This window comes from Etheostoma cragini, chromosome 1 (genome assembly GCF_013103735.1).
Source record: "Etheostoma cragini isolate CJK2018 chromosome 1, CSU_Ecrag_1.0, whole genome shotgun sequence".
NCBI classification, from domain to species: Eukaryota; Metazoa; Chordata; class Actinopteri; order Perciformes; family Percidae; genus Etheostoma; species Etheostoma cragini.
Window position 1 is genome coordinate 26,322,524 of NC_048407.1, and position 20,985 is coordinate 26,343,508.

At 40.5% G+C, this 20,985-nt stretch overlaps 1 protein-coding gene across 3 annotated transcripts in view; it reads right to left on the reverse strand.

Annotated features, from left to right (window-relative positions):
- The window catches only part of igdcc4 (immunoglobulin superfamily, DCC subclass, member 4), a 60,198-nt gene that overhangs the window by 22,280 nt on the left and 16,933 nt on the right, over nt 1-20,985 (reverse strand). For all 3 annotated transcript variants that reach the window (XM_034878908.1, XM_034878899.1, XM_034878890.1), the window contains exons 2-4: nt 19,885-20,181; nt 10,952-11,093; nt 6,818-6,951 (exon numbers count right to left, since the gene is read on the reverse strand). In XM_034878908.1, coding sequence (XP_034734799.1) covers nt 6,818-6,951; nt 10,952-11,093; nt 19,885-20,181 — 573 coding nt within the window. The remainder of the gene's footprint in view (nt 1-6,817; nt 6,952-10,951; nt 11,094-19,884; nt 20,182-20,985) is intronic.

Below are 20,985 nucleotides of genomic sequence, written 5' to 3' on the forward strand. Positions count from 1 at the left end.
TCACCTATGAATGCAATTTGGTGTGATTATTTGACAAAAGCGCATAACATCTCTCACCAATTACTGTTGAAGTTTCTTTACCTTGTTTTCTAACCTGTTCCGTAACACTTGAAAATATATGTTTTTCTCGCCTAAATTTTTACCCTTCAAAAAGTGCTGCTGTTTCCACATGCTTTGGCCCTCTGGGATGATCCTGAGTTCATTGGGAAGTTAACACTCTCAACTTGTTGTTTCTAGTGGCAGTGTGACACTAGGCCTTACTGACACAGGGCTACAGAGGTTAGAACACAGAATTTCTATTTCCGTCCAAGTAAATCATCTGAAAAATTAATAAAAAGCACTACTGTAAGCATATTATAGGGGCTATATACTAAAATAGTACCCTAGCCTCATGTCTCAACTTAGAACAGAAAAAATCCAGAAATAAATGACTTATAAAATGGATTTTGTATGAATGTATTTCAACAGATGTGTCTGTGCGTTTGTCTTATTTCTTATTTCTCAAAAAGCCCAAAAAGTGCTAAATACAAAACTTCTGAAATACAAAAACACATCCACATCAGTCACAGATATGTCTGAAAGAAGTACATACATAGATTTATAGAAATAAGTAATCATACTTTCAAGAAATGGTGAAATGCCATCAGAAGTCCATATTTTTGCCTTCAGACAGCTGTAAGAGACCAACGGAATAGTTTTTGTTGGCCATGTTTGGTATCAATCAACTCGTCTTCTTATTGGCTACACAGGGATGCCAGTTTTATGACCTTATCTTCTAATTCGTGGGCTCCACTGTCAATCGTTCCCACGTGGGCCCAATGGGGAGTGTGAGATTTCATTTGCTTAGCTTGGGGGTATCTTGAGATACACTGATCCTATTGGCTGGGAACAACGTTCATTGCAAACTGCACAAGCCAGAGAATGTAACGCTGTCTTTGGTTTTGCTGTAGCGTGCTCACGGAAAAAGATACACACGATAAAAACCAAGAAATGATGCACTCTCTAGATTTCTCTACGTCAAAACTTGGGCTGAAACTACAGGATTGTGAGGGGACCAGATAATTATGGATTACAAGGCTTGGATATTCTAATACCTTAGGGTGTTTTTTCAATGTAGGAAACTAAGGTTTTTGGCGATCTTTCACCGCTGTGATTAAAGACACGAGGAGACAGGTAGGAAACACACACTCAATTAGACTCAAATCTTTCTGTGTTTCTTTACTTCAGAACATGATTATCCCCGCTGTGAGTCACCTTATTGCTTCGTGTGTGGGCTCGATGGAATCAAGAGACTTTAAGCTTTCAAATGATGTATGGCATGAGCGTGTTTATGACGGTTTAATGCTTACAATTTAGGAAAGAAGTCAGCACGTCCGAAAAACGGCGAGTTTACGTCCCGTGCACGGGAACCGTCCGCCCAAGAAGTTTTAACCCCAGCATGTAGACAACCGTAAGGGTGAGCCAAAAAGCTTCCAGGCATTTGTGTTCTCAACAAAACACCAAAGATTTGGTTCCTTTCCTTTCTTTTCTAAGTCCCTTGATTATAAAAAAAATAAAATCCCCTATGGTTGGCTATAGTTAGTCTGCCTGAGGCTAATCAATTCTTAGTAAATGGTGAATACAGATACGAGATGAGAGGAAAGTCTTGATTAAAGGTTGTGATGTACCTCTGAACATCTGACATATACTGTAGACATATTGTAAAAAAACGGTAATGAACCCTAAACCAAAGGGCTGACTGAGAGGAGATGATATGAAAGAAAGAATCTTTGTATGAGAAAAAAGCTAAACCATTACCTCAGTTAAACAGCCTCAGTGATGAAACTGAGGCACATCTCTGTCCTTCAGTGATGAAGGTTGTTATGCAAATTATATTGTTAATGGTTTGAGGGACCATCAGTCCGCTATTGTGAGAGGGCCTTACTACCCTGAAATTCTGCTCAGTCTAGGCAGACTCAGCAGCAGCACATAATGCTAATGACCTCAGAGAGAAGCTTGGCATTCTGTAAACATTATAAATTAATCATTGAGCTTACATAAAGCAATCCTTGATTATGCATTAGGCTTTAAGTGGGTCAGTCCGCCTTTGCGAGGACTGCCCTGCAGGGCGCTCCTTCATAAGGGTCTTGAGTGTGATGGGTGTGGGTGCAACGAGTAGAAAACTAGGTAAAGGAAAAAAGAAATGGAAGAAATTACAACTTAGAGGTTTAATGCAGCTTCGTAGATTTGAGCACCTCAACATCAAGCCGTCAAAACTTGGCTATGGGTGGAGAGGTGTCCTATTTATAAATCTCTAAAGTGCAAGCGAGTGAAGTGAAAGACCTGACATCTTTAATGGCTCGCAATAGAGCCTTAAGTTACCTCCTCGGAGGGTTTCACGACAGCAGCAATGACACAAACAGCTACCTTGTTATTACAGGTGCGAAAATCCATTAAAGATAATAATTTCCAAAAATCTCCTTGGCAATCAGTAGAGTAGAGAATCTGTTGAGCAAAAAAGACAGGACTCTTTATCCTAGATTATATTTTTTTGTAGTCAAATGACAATACGAGAAGCATGATAAAAAGTAATTTAGGCTGGCTGTAAAGATGAGATGTAAACTTTTAATGTCAGAATGCTGTTTATGACTGATTTCTTTTGGCCTTATCTACTCGATCTTTCTTTTTGTCTTTCTCGTAAAGGACAGAAAGGCTGTGCCTTGAAAAGGACACAATGGTTCCCACAGAGCAGCCAATTTACAGTTGACTGATCTCTAGCTACAGAGTCAGCTAATACCACACTGGCTTTAATGCGGGCAGCCTAATGGTGAAAACACACCTCACAATACCATTCACTGATTCAATGCACTATGTAATCCACTAATGACAGTCCTTGGAGGTTACAGTCACCCTGGGAGATTTATCATAGAGAGAACGGAGTACACTGAAAATAATAAAATACTTTAGAAACAGTATACTAAAAGACATGACTTTGTTCTATAAACAGCATAACTCCCTTAATTTAATTGTCAGCCTTGCGTTTCATTGATTAGAGCAGAATTAGACCACAATTTTGATTAGTTTTTTGTCATGTTGTTCTGAAATGGCGTCCATGACATTTTGAGGATTTGATTTCTTCTTGCCTCTGGAGTCAGCATGTGTAGAGATATTTGATAACAGTACATTACAGAAAACAGCCTGTGTAGAGTAAGCCTTCTTCGTCTATTCACTGTGGGTTGTAAACATTGATCAATAATACAGTTGGAGAAGATTGGTGAGGAAGTGATTCCTAATAAATATTTAAATGTTTTCCCCACAGCACCTATGACTTTAATAAAGTTTGTATTTGATTTAAATAACTTGAGATGCATTATGATTATAAAATATGTAGTTACTGCCAGACACTTGTGCATCAAAGTGCAGGGTATAAAAACTATGCCTCAATACTATTTTCTCAATATCTGCATCTGTTGCAGCACATTAAGTCTGAAGGACAGTAAAGGCTTGCAAAACTTGCAGTTAATACAAAACAATAGCAGGTTAAAGTACTTTGCATAATGGGAATGCTTTTAATGAGAAATGAGAGGGGGGCTTATAAACATAATATTGCATAGAGGACAAATGGTAAAGGTGTCTGAAGTTTTAGTAGCCTGAACTTATAATAAAAAGGCAGTTAAATAACTGACTAAACTTCACATTGTTTTGTGTGGTTTTAGTTAAGGGAAAAATTAGCAGGGTGACCTCTGTATGACCTGAGACTCAAACATCTTTTCAGGCAAGCAATACGGCTCTGAACATTTCCTAATTGTTTAAAAATTTTTTTTTCAAATGTAAACAGTTAAATACTAAAATATTGTATTCTCATATTCCCAGGGCCCTAAGCAACATCATAATACACATTAATGATCAAGTGATTATATGTGGCTCTATTAATGCAAATTTTTGATCACATTAAACCCATTCTATACCTCCATTTCTGGTTGTATTATAAGGGAATGAACAGAGAGATTAGTCTTGACATTGTACGTTGTTCATTCACTGACAGCATCAATGTTTGCAGCATCAACTATTCTATTCCTACAGCTGAAGTTACTGCATCCCTGGAATACAACACTCACAAATGTATTATCAACAAGAACCATAGTCACCTATTGTGACTCCATATTCTATGAGTATAGGCATAGCCCATTGTGCCCATGCACTGGCCTCGCTTACGTCTGCAGTATATAACAGCAGTGTAACCTGAGTTCTGCTCCCAAAAATCTGCCTTTTCGTCAGCTAAGTGAAGGAGGGGACAAGGGCTTTAGAGGTCTATGCCTATAATCAAGGAATCTGGAGGTTACAATATGTGACTATTGTTCTACAAAGTATTTTGTATGGACTTTGCCCTCAAGGAGCTGTTGGTATTTGGTTAGATGTAGTTCCACAACACCAGTTCTAGCATCGTAAATGAGATGTGTACTATCACAGGGGGTGGCGCTGTTTGCATCATGGTTGACTCCATTACAGGCCTTAGTAGAAAACTAGGAGGAGTCCAGTGATAATACACACTCTTCCCAGCAGCACTACTGCTGCAGCACAATAGTCCGTTAACATATCATCCTGGGCCCTTTTGCAGCCAACTAATCTGTGATGATGGGATTAGAGGTGCGCATTTAGCAACCAGGGAAATTTGATCCCGTTTACATTCAATATTAAATGCCAGATAACAGCACATCATCTGCCGTCTAGCATGGATAAGACCGAATGAGTCATGGAGGACTTAGACACACCTTGCAGATAGATGAAAGGGAACGGATATGCCCAAGCTGCCACTGGGCATATGTCAGCCACTGTCATCCTTCTGAGGTGGGCTTTGGAGGAGGATAAGGCTCTTATGGACCCCTCTTATGTGCCCAGATGCCCCTGGGGGTTGGTTTTGAGCCACATCCACCTGGATACTGCCAAGTGGCAGACTGGTGCAAGAAATGCATGAGGCAAGCATAGATCTGGTCCCAGGGAGACAGCAGTGTGGGCTTCCTTGCTGCTGAAAAATGTGGCTTTTGAAAGCAGGATAGATGTCAGGCTTTACTCCAGCTGCGGAACTGCAGAAAACCGTTTTTTCTGTGTTACCGTGGACTCCGTAAATGGCTCGTAGTGTGAACCTTCAGTTTCCATGAGTCAGAGAAAGCCTCCTCCATCAACGGCTGGAGCTAGTTGAAGCAAAGCCACCGTGGAAGAAGTCTGACTGGCGGTCTCTGGAAATAGACGTCCCAGACTAAAAGTCTATGAGCAGGTGCGGGTTGCTCTACAGGCATCACAGCCTCTCAGATCCAATGCTTGATGATGACCTGGAGGTCTAGAAAAAGTGCCTTAGAGGCTTGCAATAGACCTGCTTGATGCAGAGGAGAGAGCCGCAAGCACAGGGCTACCTAATTCTCTTCTTCTTTAAGCTCCAGTGCTCCCAACGTGGAGGAGGGAGAGCCGGAAAGAGAACCCGCTATGGAGAGAGTTGAGTTGGCAGACCTCCTAAGGGATGTCGGGGATGTTGGCGGTATCTTAACAATCTGCAGTTTCTCCGTAGGTAGGTGGGCACTGGTGGGCCCGATCAGTGACTTGGGCACACACTTGATCTTGGGGAGAGGGAGGCGTGGGCTTCAAGGGGCCAAAAAAGGTAGAGAGGAGGGAAGACCGGTGGAAAATGTTTGAGCTTGTCTTCATACTGCGTAATTGAAGAAAAAGGGGGAGAAGAACAACGGGTCCGCTGTGTATATATACAGTAACTGCGGACGTCGAGGCCCGTGCTGGACGCAAGCGCGAGAAAGAAAATCTTCACTGTGCATGCGCAAAGGGATAAACCCAGTGGCGTAGCGCTTAGAGGGCAAAGCCTGTACGAAATAGAACTGGCAGGTGGCCTGTGGGGTGAGCGTCAGCCCGATATGGACAAGGCTGAGGCAAGCTTCACAGCTGGTGTGAAGGTCTGACACAGCCAAACACCGCTAGACTTCCTCATATTTTTCACAAAGTTTACTGCTTGTATCACTGATATAAAAATGGGAGCAGAACTCAGCTGTTCACGCAGCTGTTATATACAGTAACTGTGAACGTAAGAGAGGCCCTTGCAGTGCGCAAATGAAATCTTTACAACTATGCATGGGCAACAGCAACAGCTCTTAGAAGGCAAAGCCTAAACCAAAGCAAACACAACCACTCCAGTCTATTATAATACTCTGGACACCTCTACCAGAACAAATGTGTTTTGCTTATTGTTACTTTACTTGAATTTTTTATTTAAATGTTTGACCTTCGTTGTGCAGAATGATGTATGAGCAGAGTTTGACATTAGTTTCCCATTCATCAGTTGGAGAGACAAAATTGTGCTCACTTTAAATCTCAGTTTAAGGCAGGATTTTGTGATGTCACAAAAGGTTTAGAAGACAATCATTGTTCAAAATTCAACTGTGGAAACTTGATTCAGGAACAAATTATTGTTCAAAGCAGAGAAGTTTGTCTTTAATAAAATGTTGTGAGGGGATTTTTTGTATTATGCCAACCTTTAATTATCATAGTCCAAATAATGCAATTCCACATCTGTTGTGAAAAACATTTCTTCTAGTTCAGTCTCCAAAATATTGGCCAAAAACAGTATCTTTTTTATTTGGATTAGATTTGCCACTGCTATTTCAAACATACAATACAATACATGGTCAGAGAGAGCCATTTTATAAGCACTAGAAAGATCTAATACATTTCAAGCATCTATTCCTGAAACTCACATTCAATTTGTTGAGGTTGGCCTTGCAGCTCCCAGCGGGGCCTGGCTGCCTATTCAAACAATATGCACTGCAACAGTCCTCACCTGTGGAGACAGTGAGTCTGGCTTCATGACTGATGTCCTTCCCAGCAGAGTTGGAGGCGACACAGCGGTAGGCACCCTCATCTTCCTTGGTCACCTCCAGAATCTGGAGCACCCCGTTAAGAAGGGAAATGAACCTGTTGTACACAGGGCATAACAGAGTATGGGTAGAGGAAGAAAGAGTAAGAAGACAAACGACAGAGAGAAAAACAACTGAATAAATGTCTGTCTGCCCTGCATCAGGAAACATTCAGCTGATCAAGCCTGTGGGGATCCTGCCGAGTCCGCACTGGACTCCATCCTTCTACATTCAGCAGAGAGGCTACTGTGTGCAACCACAACAAGGACGGGTTGCAATACAGTACATATAAAGATGAAAGTTATTTCCTGGACAAAGACAAGCTCTTGAGCTTCACAAAAACATATAATTTCCCAAAATGCAGTATATAAAAATTATATTAAAATTTTCTTTTTGGGTACCATGTTTATTTTATTTGTGTTGGCGTTTACTATTTCTACTTTAATCCTACATTTCTCTACATCTTCCTTTTTTAAAGGAGAATTCCGGTTGGTTTCAACACGTAGCTCTGTTGTTTGGAAATGTGAGTGCTGTCAGTAGCAAGAAAAATGAAAACAATCGGTGCTGCCTACACCGTTTTATCCTCCAGCAAGTTTTCAACGTGTTTTTAGCCTCTAAACACGTTCACAATATCATTACTAGTGGCTACCCATGTGCAGGGATTCCTTCAAAGGGAACACAACATATTCATACTTCTGTTTATTTCCTGTTATCCGTTGAATTCCACACTAGTCAATTAACAAACTCATACAATACAATATTCCAAAATGTATTTTTTCCACAAAAACAAATTTGCCGTTGTTATGTCCTTAGTAATGACTATGTAGAAACAGGCTGTAACCTGACACCACAGTGGAGCCAGCAGAGCTACAAGAGTTCAAGAGCTATCTGCATGAGCATAGGTAACTAAGCAGCAGTGGCCTCTTAAACTTTTGACCTGCTGCAGCCGTCCGCTCTTCTCTCCTGGCTCACTGTGGTGTCAGGTTACAGCCTGTTTCTACATTGTCATTACTAGGGACATAACAACGTCATATCTTTTTTTTTGCGTGGAAAAAATTTATTTTGTAACATTGGATTGTATGAGTTTGACAATCGACTAATGTGGACTTCACCGGAAAACAGGAGATAAACAGAGGTATGGATTAACATAACTTTTATGTCTTTTTGTCACATCTACTGCTGTCAGATTCACTGTGTTCCCTTGGAAGGAATCACTGCATATAGGTGGCCACTTGTAACGACATTTTGAACAAGTTTAGAGGCTAAAAACACATTTAAAACTTGCCCTATTTGAGCCTGTTGGGAGCTAACTCTAGCAGGGGGATGACACGATTTAGGCAGCACCGATTGTTTTCGTTTTTTTTGCTACTGACAGCACTCCAAATTTCCAAACAACACAGCTACGTGTTGATATCGACCGGAATCCTCCTTTAAGGAGGTTATGTTCCAGGCATTACTCCAGGCCCCCAGGCCCCCAGGTCCATGACAATGTAATGCCACCACACACTTATAGTCTTTATCACAGCCTATTAAACCCACCAAAATGTGACCAGTGGTAGGCTGTTCAGAAGGGAGGAAGGGGGAGGGAGTGGAGAGGAGGCGAGAAAAAAGAGAGCAAGACAATAAAAATCAGTGGATGAGCAAAACTAAGAGTAAGAAAGCACAGAATTAGAGATGTAAAGGGGATAATAACAAAGACAAAGAGATGGCAGGGGGGGTCAAAAGAGAGAAAAAGGCACATTAGAGCAAGAGGACACAGAAAGTAAATGCCAGTTATGTATAAGCCTCTTGGCTCATCTTTGTGAGGGGCCATTAACAGCGCCTCAGGTCGGAGAACTACATCCCACCAATGAGACCTCATAATGTTTGCAAGTCATGCTGGGCTGCAGCGGCCATTAGTCCTGTGCAATAAGGCTGTAAACAAATTCCAAGGCGCAGGAGTCACACTGAAATGTCAATATCGTTAAGTGAGATTTTTCGAGGATGTGGCAAGAGACATTCATATTAAAAATGATTTTTTTCTTTCTTATCTTTAAAAACATAGAATATTCATAGTGACTAGCTTGTTATATATGATGACAATGTCCTCATAGGAGCGGAAATCCTGAATACTTACTTTGAAACCCCAGTACAGAAACAGGCATGGAAGGGCATCTGATTTCGCGAGGCAGTATACTGCTACTAAAAGATATTTTACTTTGAGAAATGTAGGCCACTATTGTCATTAGCATAACTAAACAACAAATAGTGGTCACTCATTCAAAAAACATTTTTTAAAGTGCTGCCAATTGTGGAAAGCAGTGAAAACTGAATGTCCTTGATATGACCGCATGCTCTATTAATTGATACTATTATTATAAAGTTTAGAACTGTATTGTCATGGTCAAAATAGAAGCTTGTAATTACAGTATCCTCCAGTGGGATATACAGTACAAGGAAATGATGGTGTAATGACTAGACTGTATTTAAACAGCACTAAAATGATTTTCACGCACATGTATGTTTTATATATGTAATGCACAGTGTTGGGTAGTAACTGATTACATGTAATCAAGATTGCATCACATTGAAAAAAATAAGTAACTATAGTTAGCCCAGATTACATTTGAAAATATGTGTAGTTAGATTATAGTGACACTGTCAAAGATTTCTTAATTACATTTCTGATTATGCCTTTAAAATATGACAACTTCAACATTACGAAGTAAACCTGTAGGTGTTTATGCCAGCATGTTTTTATAAGGGTTATTTGTTTAGACCAATCGTAAATGAAGACTATGTTCTATTGTGTAGCAAAGTAAGTTACCCAGTCTCGGACTGCCAGGTTTAAATTTTAAAACATAGTTTTGTGGATAATTGCGTTTGCATTCCTTTATATTGACATTGAAAATGTTCTAATTTTCCAGGTTCACTTTGTAGCATGGGGGCGGATAAATTTCCTTTTCAAACTAACTGCAAACTGACTGACACAATATTTGATTTTGGTGAGGGCGGTGCGCGGTCATGGAAGTTTTTTATCATGTGAACGCGCAACAGTTTTATTGTTATTACTTAGAATTCCTCATGGGGGCGGCAGAAACTGGGAAAAGTCTCAGTTTGAAAAGAATGGTGAAGTAAACATGTTGTGTGTGCATGTGTTCTGGCTTGGAGGGGACCATGATCCTGCCTGAAAAGTGTGTATACTATCTTCAGCACACACGATTCAGGCAGCATGCCTCAAATCCTGGATGCTGAGTGAGGCATGTCACATTTGCTGATCGCGGGTTGAGCTCCTCAACAAGTGGTCAAAATGCATTCATTCCCCTGCAGCACAAGCTCTGCACCGCAGTTTCGGCACCACACACAAAAGAACCTACCAAACACAGCAACCCAAATACTGTACCCAATAGTCAACAGTGGTGGTTAACCGGCAGGTGTTTTTATGTATTTTAAATGTGTAACACCACTTGGGCCACGTTGAAATGTTGTTTTGTGTATGGTTGAAACGACAATGAAACACATTTGAATTGACTTGACTTTCTCACTGTCTATAATGTCTGTAAACGGTAGGCATGGTTTGGGAGTGTACTCGTAGGGAAGCCAAGCAAGTGCATACTGGGAGTTGTTGTCTTTCATCCAAATGAGCCAAAAATACAATTTCTGGCTTGTCGCGGTCTAGAAGGCACCAACTTCTAAACATTTTTCACATTTATATTATATAAACCTACCCAATTTACTAGATACTCATCTTTGCAGCGATAAAATATTCCTTTAAGTTGAAATGGAAACACTGTGTTGCAATCTTTTTATCCGCGGTAAGAAAAATCCATACCGTCCCAGCCCTAATCAATGATCAGTACTAGGATATTAACGACGGAACACGTACAGAGAAAAGTATGAGGTTAAAAAGAACAATAACTAAAAGAATTTGCACTCAAAATAATTGGGTTGAAATGGCAGAAATCCTGAAATAAACATGAGTAATCACATAATTCATTCATTGTGAGAAAATGAAAGGACAGAAGAGAAGATGGAGTAAGGTAAAGGTCAACAACAGCAAAGACACATAAAAGGGTCACCTTGTTTCCTCAGGAACAGCCACTCTGTCCTTTTCCCAGGTAATAACAGGTGTGGGTACTCCCTCGATCTGGCATTTGAAGCGAGCAGCTCCCCCAGCAGGTACCGTTTGGGGCGATGGCTCCTGAAGGAACTTTGACAGACCTGGGGGTACAGAGGTGATAAAGGTCAGAAGGGTCTCTATCAAAGCAGACTTGGTGATTTCCCAGAGGACAGACACAAAAAGTGGCCCATATCTAAACTACTGCTAATGCAAATGACCTATTCCTAATGGGAAATGTGTATGTCATGTCGTCTACCTCTAGGACACAATTTATTGATGTAGGTCACACATAATGTAGACATCGTGTGACTGACGCGTGCAATTATCTTGAAGGCTCGGGCCACAGTTGGTGGACAGCTCAATTTCCATCAGAGTCCACATGGACAACATTAGAACACACACACACACCACATTAAATGGGCTGCAAAATCAATGTGGTCACAGGGGGAAAGGGTTCAATACACTAATTGGGGGTTCAAGCCTTAATAAAACACAATAAAACAATGATCCAATTGACAGTTTTTGTTCCAAATATCAAATTAATGGGAGTAAACCTGCATGGTCAAATTCAGAATTTATCCATTTGTACTTATCAAAAGTATGTGTTGTATTCAGGCTGTTATAGATTTTAAAGGTACCATTTTAATTTTGTAATTTAATTAAAGACTTGTTGAGACCATTTAAATAGCCTTGAATGTCATCATAAGGAGCCTTTTTTTATTTAATCAGGCTTGGCTGGATTATTTCTCCCTCTAGGTTGAATCTTTGGTAGGGCTGCAATTTTCACAGCCTCAACACATTCACACGCACAAAAATCTCTTCCAACTGTAGATTATACTGAGCACCAGGGGCAGCAGTGAACACTGTCTCAGGGCCTCTAACCTATGACCCCAACAGGCTGTCGAGAAGAAAACAAAACTGGTTGGCTGTCCCAGCCACTTTGCCTGCAGCTCTTAAGAGTAGAAAGTGGGGGGTGGATCAAAGGAGAGAGCAGAGAAAGAAGACAGAGAAAGGAACCAAAGGCAAGAAGAAAGCAGGAAGGTAACAGAAGACTCCAAATTCCAACTGATAAAACTAAGCTAGAAAAACACAGTGGCCTATTTTTGCAGTAATGGCATAAAACCACCATAATTTCATTATATCACATCATTTTCGTGTTCAGTAAAATGTACCACAAGGCGAGGTTGAATAAATAAATGCATCTCAAAACAAAAATTGTTTATAATCAGATATCTTTATGGTTTCTTTACCAGTTCTGCAACACGTTTCTCCATGTGAAGCTAATGCTAATAACACAATAATGTTAATGCAAACCGATTCAGACCAGATTTGCACAGAATGAAAACATGTTATCCAGCACTGTTCCATACAGGAATCTACCCTGCAGGAAGGACAAAGCTGATTCGTGCATTTCAAATAGTTACTTGTAGCAGAGATACTGTGTGAAGAAATTACACAGCTTATTTACAAAATATCAGGCTTACTTAGAGATAACGTGTAATTTGCTGTCAAAGATCCCAATTTCAATTACTGTATTTGCATTTTACATCAGGCGATACTACTCACCACACTTTATACCACACTATTTTTTTATCAGCAAGACTGTCAGTTTCTTCTAGCCCTTTTGCTTGATCTGTTGAACACACTGCTTAGTATTTCAGTGATAGCTGTTTTTGAGTTTACTCGGGGAAGTGACTTATGAACAATTTCTATTTTCATAACAAACTGCTGCGCTGAATCCAACTGCTCTGATTCTAAAAGTGTTTCTATTGGCAAAAGTTTGGGACGCTCTTTGTTTTGTGTCACTCTAGTTTGGACCAAGCCATGTAAATGGGCCATGAAATGTTCATGAGTGTAGCAGTATGTGAGACTGTAGTTAAGCACAACAGTGTTATGTGCTAATTGCTGATGTCGTTATCCTGACAGTGCAAACAAGTTGATTTTTAGCATGTATAATGCTTTTCAAATTCACCACCCTATCTCAATAGGTAGCATGCTAACATTTGCTTATTAGCTATGAAGAAAAAAGTACAGGTGAGGGGAATGTCATCAACCGAAACATTGGACAAAGTGAAATTTTGACCTGAAAATGGCATCAGTTAAAAAGTCAAAGGATATTATAATTTTTCCTGATGGGGACATGAATGTTTGAACCAAATATCACTGACAATACATCTAATAGTTGATGAGACATTATATCAAAACCACAAATGTTCAGGATCACTTGGAAACCATGAATATCTGAACAATGTTTTGTGCCCATCCATTTAGTACATGCTGAGATCTTTTACCTGCTGGTGCAGGATATATGAAATGTCAGGTGACCAACAAAGTCATTACGACTCATCCTCAGGGCACCATGGTGGTAAAACAGTTTATGGCAATCCCTCCAATAGTTGTCAAGATATTCTGATCAGGACCAAAGGGAAGTGGTGGTCATCCCACCAGCCAACAGACCAACATACATGCATATAGCCGCCAGCTAGCATGGCTAAAAAGTTGCATAAGAGTGGAGACACAGTGGGATGTCATTTGACTTTATACAAACAAAACTATGGAAGGGCAGACTGAGTGCAAAACCTGACAGTTGGCCAAACGTATTTCTATTTCTGGGTGTTTTCAAACTCCAATCACATGGCTGCCTCAAGATGTCAAGCTACACTATTTCTTTGGAAAAGATTTCCTCTAAACCACTGGAAGCTTGAGGAGACAAAGGGCAGAATATCCAATAATATTTTAACACCAATCACACATACTGTTAGTCATGGCAACAAACTGGCCATCTGTGTTTTCCAACTGTGCTTAAAGAACAAAGTTTTTTAAAGAGTATACAGAGGCTGGCCATGGTAGTAGAAAGTATTTAATTCATTTCAGAAACACTTGCAATGCTTGTTGTGTAGCAAGCTTTGCACGAGAGTTGACATCTAACCCCTATCACTTCTAGTAAATACATAACAAGATGCCCTCTTGTAAACACACCACCTAGAACAGGGGGATTCCACCAGGCAAAGATGTACCATGTTCCAATTTTGTTCAGTCCTCTGCTGTGCGTCATACCACACCTTGAACATTCAGAAGAAGACATCATCATTCAAAGACTTGTGGCTATGTTTTAGTTGTTAAAATAGTTAAGTGATGTACGATTGGGAGTTTGCACAGAGTATGTATTTTGAAAATGAACATGCTCTAGCTGTTGCACCGCCTGCTCAGCGTGTACAAGGCCCCATGGCTCCATCAAAAGTATACCTAGCAAGGATTTTTAGCAGATCAGAGAGCAGCTTCTGAGAGCTCAGACGCCCCTAGTGGAAGTTTGGATTAACAGGGCCGGAGAGTGCCCGGCAAGGTATCAGACCCACTGCGTGTGTGTGTAAAAACTTGAGTGCATCTGTGCCAAGCTACTTGTGTATAAGTGTTTTCACTAATGTGGGCCTTGATGCCTGTCCATTTGACTGCTTGATTACGTTGATGAATCACAGACTGTCTGTATGTGAGTGGTGAACAACAGCTGATCAGCAAGAGTGCACATGAGCACACTTTAATGCATATGGTGGCCAGTGTATGGAGAAGGCCATTAGCCCATGCTGTGATGGAACAATGATGACTGACTGGGCTTCCACCTCCACACTGTCAAAGCTTACTCATATTAGTATTTTCCCAGGACTCTATGAATCTCCCCTGCAATGAAATTCCATGACAGACTGCCTGGCACCATTTTTTAGAGGAAAACTTCAAGTAAAAGGCGACCTATCAAGGGACAAGCAACAAGGTCAAGCAACAAGGTCTATCTATGTTTAAAAAACCTTTTCACGCAACTCTGTGGGCACTGCTGTTTAAAGTGTGTAACCCTTTGATGCACTGCCTAAGAAGTCCCCATCTCATCTTTCTTTGCTCCCTCTCATTATGTCTTTTTTCACTGCTTCTCTCTCTTTCTCTCTCTCCTGTCTTTAACTTTACTTCGGACTCTTTCTCTGTCTGTCCCTCTATCCATGCCCCACTCTTTGGCCCCACAGCTATCAGATTGCAGTGTTTTTCCCCTCCTCTTGTGCAAGCAGATAATTCCACCTGTGACCTCTTTGCTATCCAGCTTTCAGGCTGACTAACAGTCTGAAAAATGAAAGTAAGCGTGGCCTCAACAGATATTTGTAATAGCAACTGGTAAATGTGTGTGGTATGACATTTTTATTTCCTATTTACAGTACACTGTCAAATTTAGTTTTAGGAAGTTGTAGGAATAACCTGTCAAACAGAAACACTGCCAAAAGGAAGCCATTTACAGTGATTTTGTGGTACGTTTTGTTAAATAAAATGTTTCTGCCTGGTAGGTCTGCAGGATTCGGGGAAGAATATGAATCACAATTATTTTTGCTTAGAGTTGATATCTCAATTCTGTGCCATGATTTTTTTTCTCACAAAGTGTAATGTTTATTGCACACATGAATCATGACAAAACAAAACAAATTGGCAGTACCAAACAAGGATTCTTTTGGCACCTATAGCACATTGCACATCAACACAAGCCTGTTAAAATACTTAAGAGGCATCAATGAAGAGAAGGGAGAGCAATGCAGTGCTTTGGAGCGCTTTGAAACCTATTTTATACCATCTATGTTTAACACTCAGAGAAGATAGAAGTAGCGTTTTTGATGCAGTCGGCTTGTAATAATTAATCATGCAGGCCTTCCGCATTGGAATTTTTTCTAATAATGTGAGACATACTGTATGCACTACAGTGGGGCTTGATAGTTTAGGCACCCCAGGAAATTGTCAAGAAAAGATTGAAAAATCTCCAAATGGCATCAGAGCAGAGTTTATAGCCTTCCACCGCCCCCTTTGGAAAGCTGAGACCTTACAGTGTCATGAATTGTTCTCAATCATCGTCTGGAAAGACCAGGTGATGTCAGTCTTAAGGTTTTAAATGCCCAGACTCATCTGACCTTGCCCCAATAATCAGCACCATGGGGTGTCATGGATTGTTGTCAATCATTGTCTGGAAAGACCAGGTGATGTCAGTCTTAAGGTTTTAAATGCCCAGACTCATCTGACCTTGCCCCAATAATCAGCACCATGGGGTGTCATGGATTGTTCTCAATCATTGTCTGGAAAGACAAGGTGATGTCAGTCTTAAGGTTTTAAATGCCCAGACTCATCTGACCTTGCCCCAACAATCAGCACCATGGGTTCTTCTAAGCAGTGGTCTAGAAAACTAAAACTGAAAATAGTTGACACTCACAAAGCAGGAGAAGGCTATAAGAAGATAGCAAAGCGTTTTCAGAGGCCAATATCCTCTGTTTGGATTGTAATCAAGAAACGGCCGTCATCAGGAACAGTGGAAGTTAAAGCAAGATCTGGAAGACCAAGAAAAATATCAGACAGGGCAGCACGCAGGATTGTGAGTAAAGCAAGTCAAAACCCACGTTTGACTGCAGGATCCAGGAGGATTGGACCAATGAGGTTAAAGTAAAACTTTTTGGAACCTCTGTCCCTCTGTTAAGCATGGGGGTGGATCAATCGGGCCTTTGGGGATGTATTGCAGCCAGTGGCACAGGGAACATTTCACGAGTAAAATTCTGAGAAAGTTTTGGACGCTAATTTGATGCCATCTGTGAAAAAGCTGAAGTTAAAGGAGGATGGCTTCTACAAATGGATAATGATCCTAAACACACCTCAAAAGCTACAGTGGATAACATCAAGAGGTGTAAACTGAAGGTTTTGCCATGGCCTTCACAAAGTCCTGACCTCAACGTAATTGAAAATCTATAGACCCTAAAAGAGCAGTGCATGACAGACAGACGAGAAATCTCAAAGAACTGGAAGACTGTAAGGAAGATTAGCAAAAATACCACAAACAAATATTGAAAGACTCTTGGCTGGCTACAAGAAGCATTTACAAGCTGGGATACCTGCCAAAGGGGGCGTTAAAAGGTATTAACTCAGCAGGGTGCCTAACCTTTTGCAGACGCCATTTTTTAGTTTTCTGTTATTTTTAAAGTGTAAATGATGGAAATAAACTTTAACTTTTTGTGACATATTATACTGATGTCTAATCTGTCATTTGATGCCTTTTGGAGATTTTTCCATCTTTTCTTGGCTTTTTATGCACATTTATACAAATTTTTACTTGTGGTGCCCAGACTTTTAAACCCCACTGTATCATTTCTCATCTTGAAAATGTATTCTCTGGGTGCATAGAGTTGTGCATTTTGCAACTAATGAAGATTGTATGCATTCAAATTTACTAAAATCATGGGACCCTCATGTGAGTTGAAAATGAAAAAAATAAAAACACCAACAAAATATCCATTTCTTAAGCTTGAAATTAAAGTGAACTACAGTACATACAAGAAACAGTACAGGAAGTACAGAAATACATTTCGGCTACAAGGTCCTTTGTAAATGAAGAGCAAAAATGCAGCACACATTTATGATTATGACATCAGATATTTGACACTAATGGGTTGCAAAAGCTGGTAGGATTTAGAAAATATGACATTCACCTCAACAGTCTCATAATATGAAAGGTTAATTGGTCTAATTAACATTAAAAGCTGCTTTTTCCCCCTGCATCATCATTTACCCGTTGATGTGTTGGGGAAATTTAATGTGCACACTGCATGCTGCCTTTGGCATATTGCCGAGAGAAGGGTGAGCTAGAGACTGAAATACTGTTTAGCCGTATCTAAAGAAGAAGCAGACGTCTTTCACTGTCTCTCACTTTGCAATGCATTCACATTCTTTTAGACAAAGCCACGTGTATCATAAGCTGCAACTGGGAAAATGGAGAAGGTGGGTTTGGTAATGTGTTTTCACAGATGTGATCTCTGCTACGTTCTCTCCTCAGTCTTATTTCTGCTGGTGAAGACGCAGTAAGAAATGAGAATGCCCGCTCAATGTCAATGTTGAAGCAGTTTGGCTTTGACCTCCTGCACACTGGTCACATCTATCTCAAAGTCTCTCGCCGCAGATTTAATTCAATAGCCACACACACACACACACACACACACACACACACACATAAATATACATGCACGTATACACAGACGCAAACTGAAGGTCATTCCTAATGGTCTCTGAAGCATCTCCTTTCTCCACCACTGGAAACTCTCTTCAGCCTTTTCCGCCTTCTCACCATTCATCCCCCATCCCCCTCCTTTACTCCTTATTGTCCCTTAAACAAGAGCTCCTCATAAATAAGCATGTGACAGCAGACAAAAGCAGGGGCATCCACAAAGGATCCTGTCTCATTATACACAAAGCTAATGACTAAATAAAGACTACCACTTACAAGTGTGAGAGAAAGAGGCCTCTTTGGAGGGGCGATTAAAAAGCTACAGTCCTCTCATCCTTCACACCCTCATCTTCCTGTTAAGTTCTTTCATTTCCACCCACCATTCCTCCTTTAATGTGTGCCTTTTAACAGACTGTTGTTTAAAAGTGTACCTGCTCATAGGACACTTGTTAGCACTCCACCAGTATTACCCCCAATTTCCACCGGATGCATAACGGCTGCGTGACGGCTCCGTGCTCCGCCGTCCGTCAGCTGAAGTCTCGAGGACCCACAAGATCTCGCAAATTCACATAGAACAGAACCACGAAAACAACAACATGTTGTTTCCATCCAGAGGAGTAGAGGGGAAACAACTTTGTTACCAGTGCAGGGAAATATGATCCGCTGTGAGCACGGTCTACTTTATTTAGAAAATTAACTGGATGTTTTATTTTGTTTCTGTGATCGACTTCCTGTCCCACACTATCTGCCGTGTGCTGTATTGCGGCGGAGCTCTCTGGCGTCCGGCAAAAATAGAAGATCTGCGTATCTGCTCCAAGGGGCTACTGATCGCCGGAGCTGCGACGAATTCGGGATGCAGCCGTTCTGCAGTCCGTGGAAATACACACATTGACTTTGATGGAAACCTAATGACCCCCCTGCCGTTCCGGACTGGACCCACAGCCGTTACGCATCCGGTGGAAATTAGGGGTCGGAGGCAGAGGAAAACCAAGTTCAACTTTGTGCATGAAAGGAAATTGCCTTGACAAATCGGACAAATAACATTGCTCTATGTGTGTGCATACCCAACTGAATGCTTTAAATGGATGAATGATTAAAACCAATAACTTTCCGTCACATCAGTGACACTATAACCTACCTCTTCCTGCCATTTCATCACTTTGTCTGCCCCAACACATGTAATGACAATAACGTAGATGTTGTATATACCATCACAAATATCCAGGCATAAAGTGTGCTTTCATGATTTTAATATATTATAAAGTTTATTTTTCATGCAACAAATTATCTTAATAAAATGACTTTTGTAGCCCCGACTTTAGGATTCCTTTTTATAAAATGTCAGGTCCATCTCAATTCCCCTGAGGTGAAGTCTCCAAATTCCTTGTGTTGGACAACCGAGAGTCTAAAAACCTAAAGACATGCAATATTTACTATTAAAGAAGACTCCAAAAAGCAGCAAATATTCACATCTGAGCAGCTGGAACCAGTACATTTTTGGAATTTTTACTTAAAATTGTTGCAAGTTAATATTCTGATGATCAACTAATCGATTAATTTACTAATAGTTTCAGTAGTACTCCATCTATTTAATCTTTTATTTTCTATCTATCTATATATCCATGAACTTTATACAGTGCATGCAGTGAGTTATTGATTCCTGGTCTATCAGTGCTATAGAAAGACAGAATAAACCACTTTATTTATCATATTTACATATTGCACCTATACACCTATAGCTAATCCAGGGACCTACACTTGCATCATGCAAGCTTTGATTTGCATTCATTTTGATACACTTCACTAATCAAAAAAACAGATGCCATACATGGGCATGAACCTGCAAATCACTGCAGGATTTGCAAATGTATCTGCTGGACACCTACTTGCTAGGAGAACATTAACAGTCCGGCTGGTCAGGGCTCCGTGGGCACTGGCACTCACACAGCTGTAGCTGCCCTCCACGCCCTGAGAGGTTGGCAGCAGGAGGAGGGATCCGTTAGCCAAATACTGCAGGAAGTCACCCCCCTCCAGAGGAAGAGGCTGGCCATCCTGAAGCCAGGTGACATTGAAAGGTGTATCGCTGGCCCCAAGGTTGCAGTCCAGCAAGAGGGGCAAACCTGGCTCCAATACTACATGGCTGGGTCCAGCCCCGCAGCTCAGCTCCACCGAAACAGGCTTTTCTGTGTGAGACAAAAACAAATATTAATAAATAAAGAAATTCTTATTAACCATGCTCTGTACAGGTTAAAAAAAGTATTTATTCTAAAAAAGAAATGTCTGTAAAGTTTCACTTTCCAATGCATTTGTCAGTATAATAAGCTCAATATATACAGTGCCTCACTGCAACCCTCTGTAGGAGCATTTGTATTGCTCTGTTAACACTACCACACTACTATCACAGACACACAGCCACTATCACAGCTAAACTACAAATTAAATATTGCACTTCTCTTCTCAATTGATCCAATTATTTACACATCTACCTCATATGTCATTTCTGGCTATTTTTGTCTACTTTATTCATTTCAGCATTTGGCAATTTGTCATGTTATAGCATAACTTTAAAACAATCAATAGTGTTGTCAGCAGAGATGGATAGGGGTAGTGCATTGCAGGGGCAGGTTGTTTTGGGGACAGAGAGGAGAAGAAAAAGGAGCTCAGAAAATTAAATGGGTGCGGCGGCATGAAAGGTTTTGTATGTCAGTGGCAGGACATTAGAGTCAGTGAGAGAGTCTTGGAGTGAGAGGTTGATGAGCTGGTGTGAAATGAGCGGCAGTGAGCTGCATAAACTGCACTTAAATGAGATGATGCTGTTTAACCACAGCAATTTTAGCGCGCTAAGATTTCATTGTTTTAAAAAAGATCTAAAACATAATTTTGAAAGAAAGTTGCAAATGATTTATAACAAGAATATAAACATTTTATGTGATTAAAATGTTTTAATTTTGACTTTTTTAACAATATACATAGAACTAGCCACATGA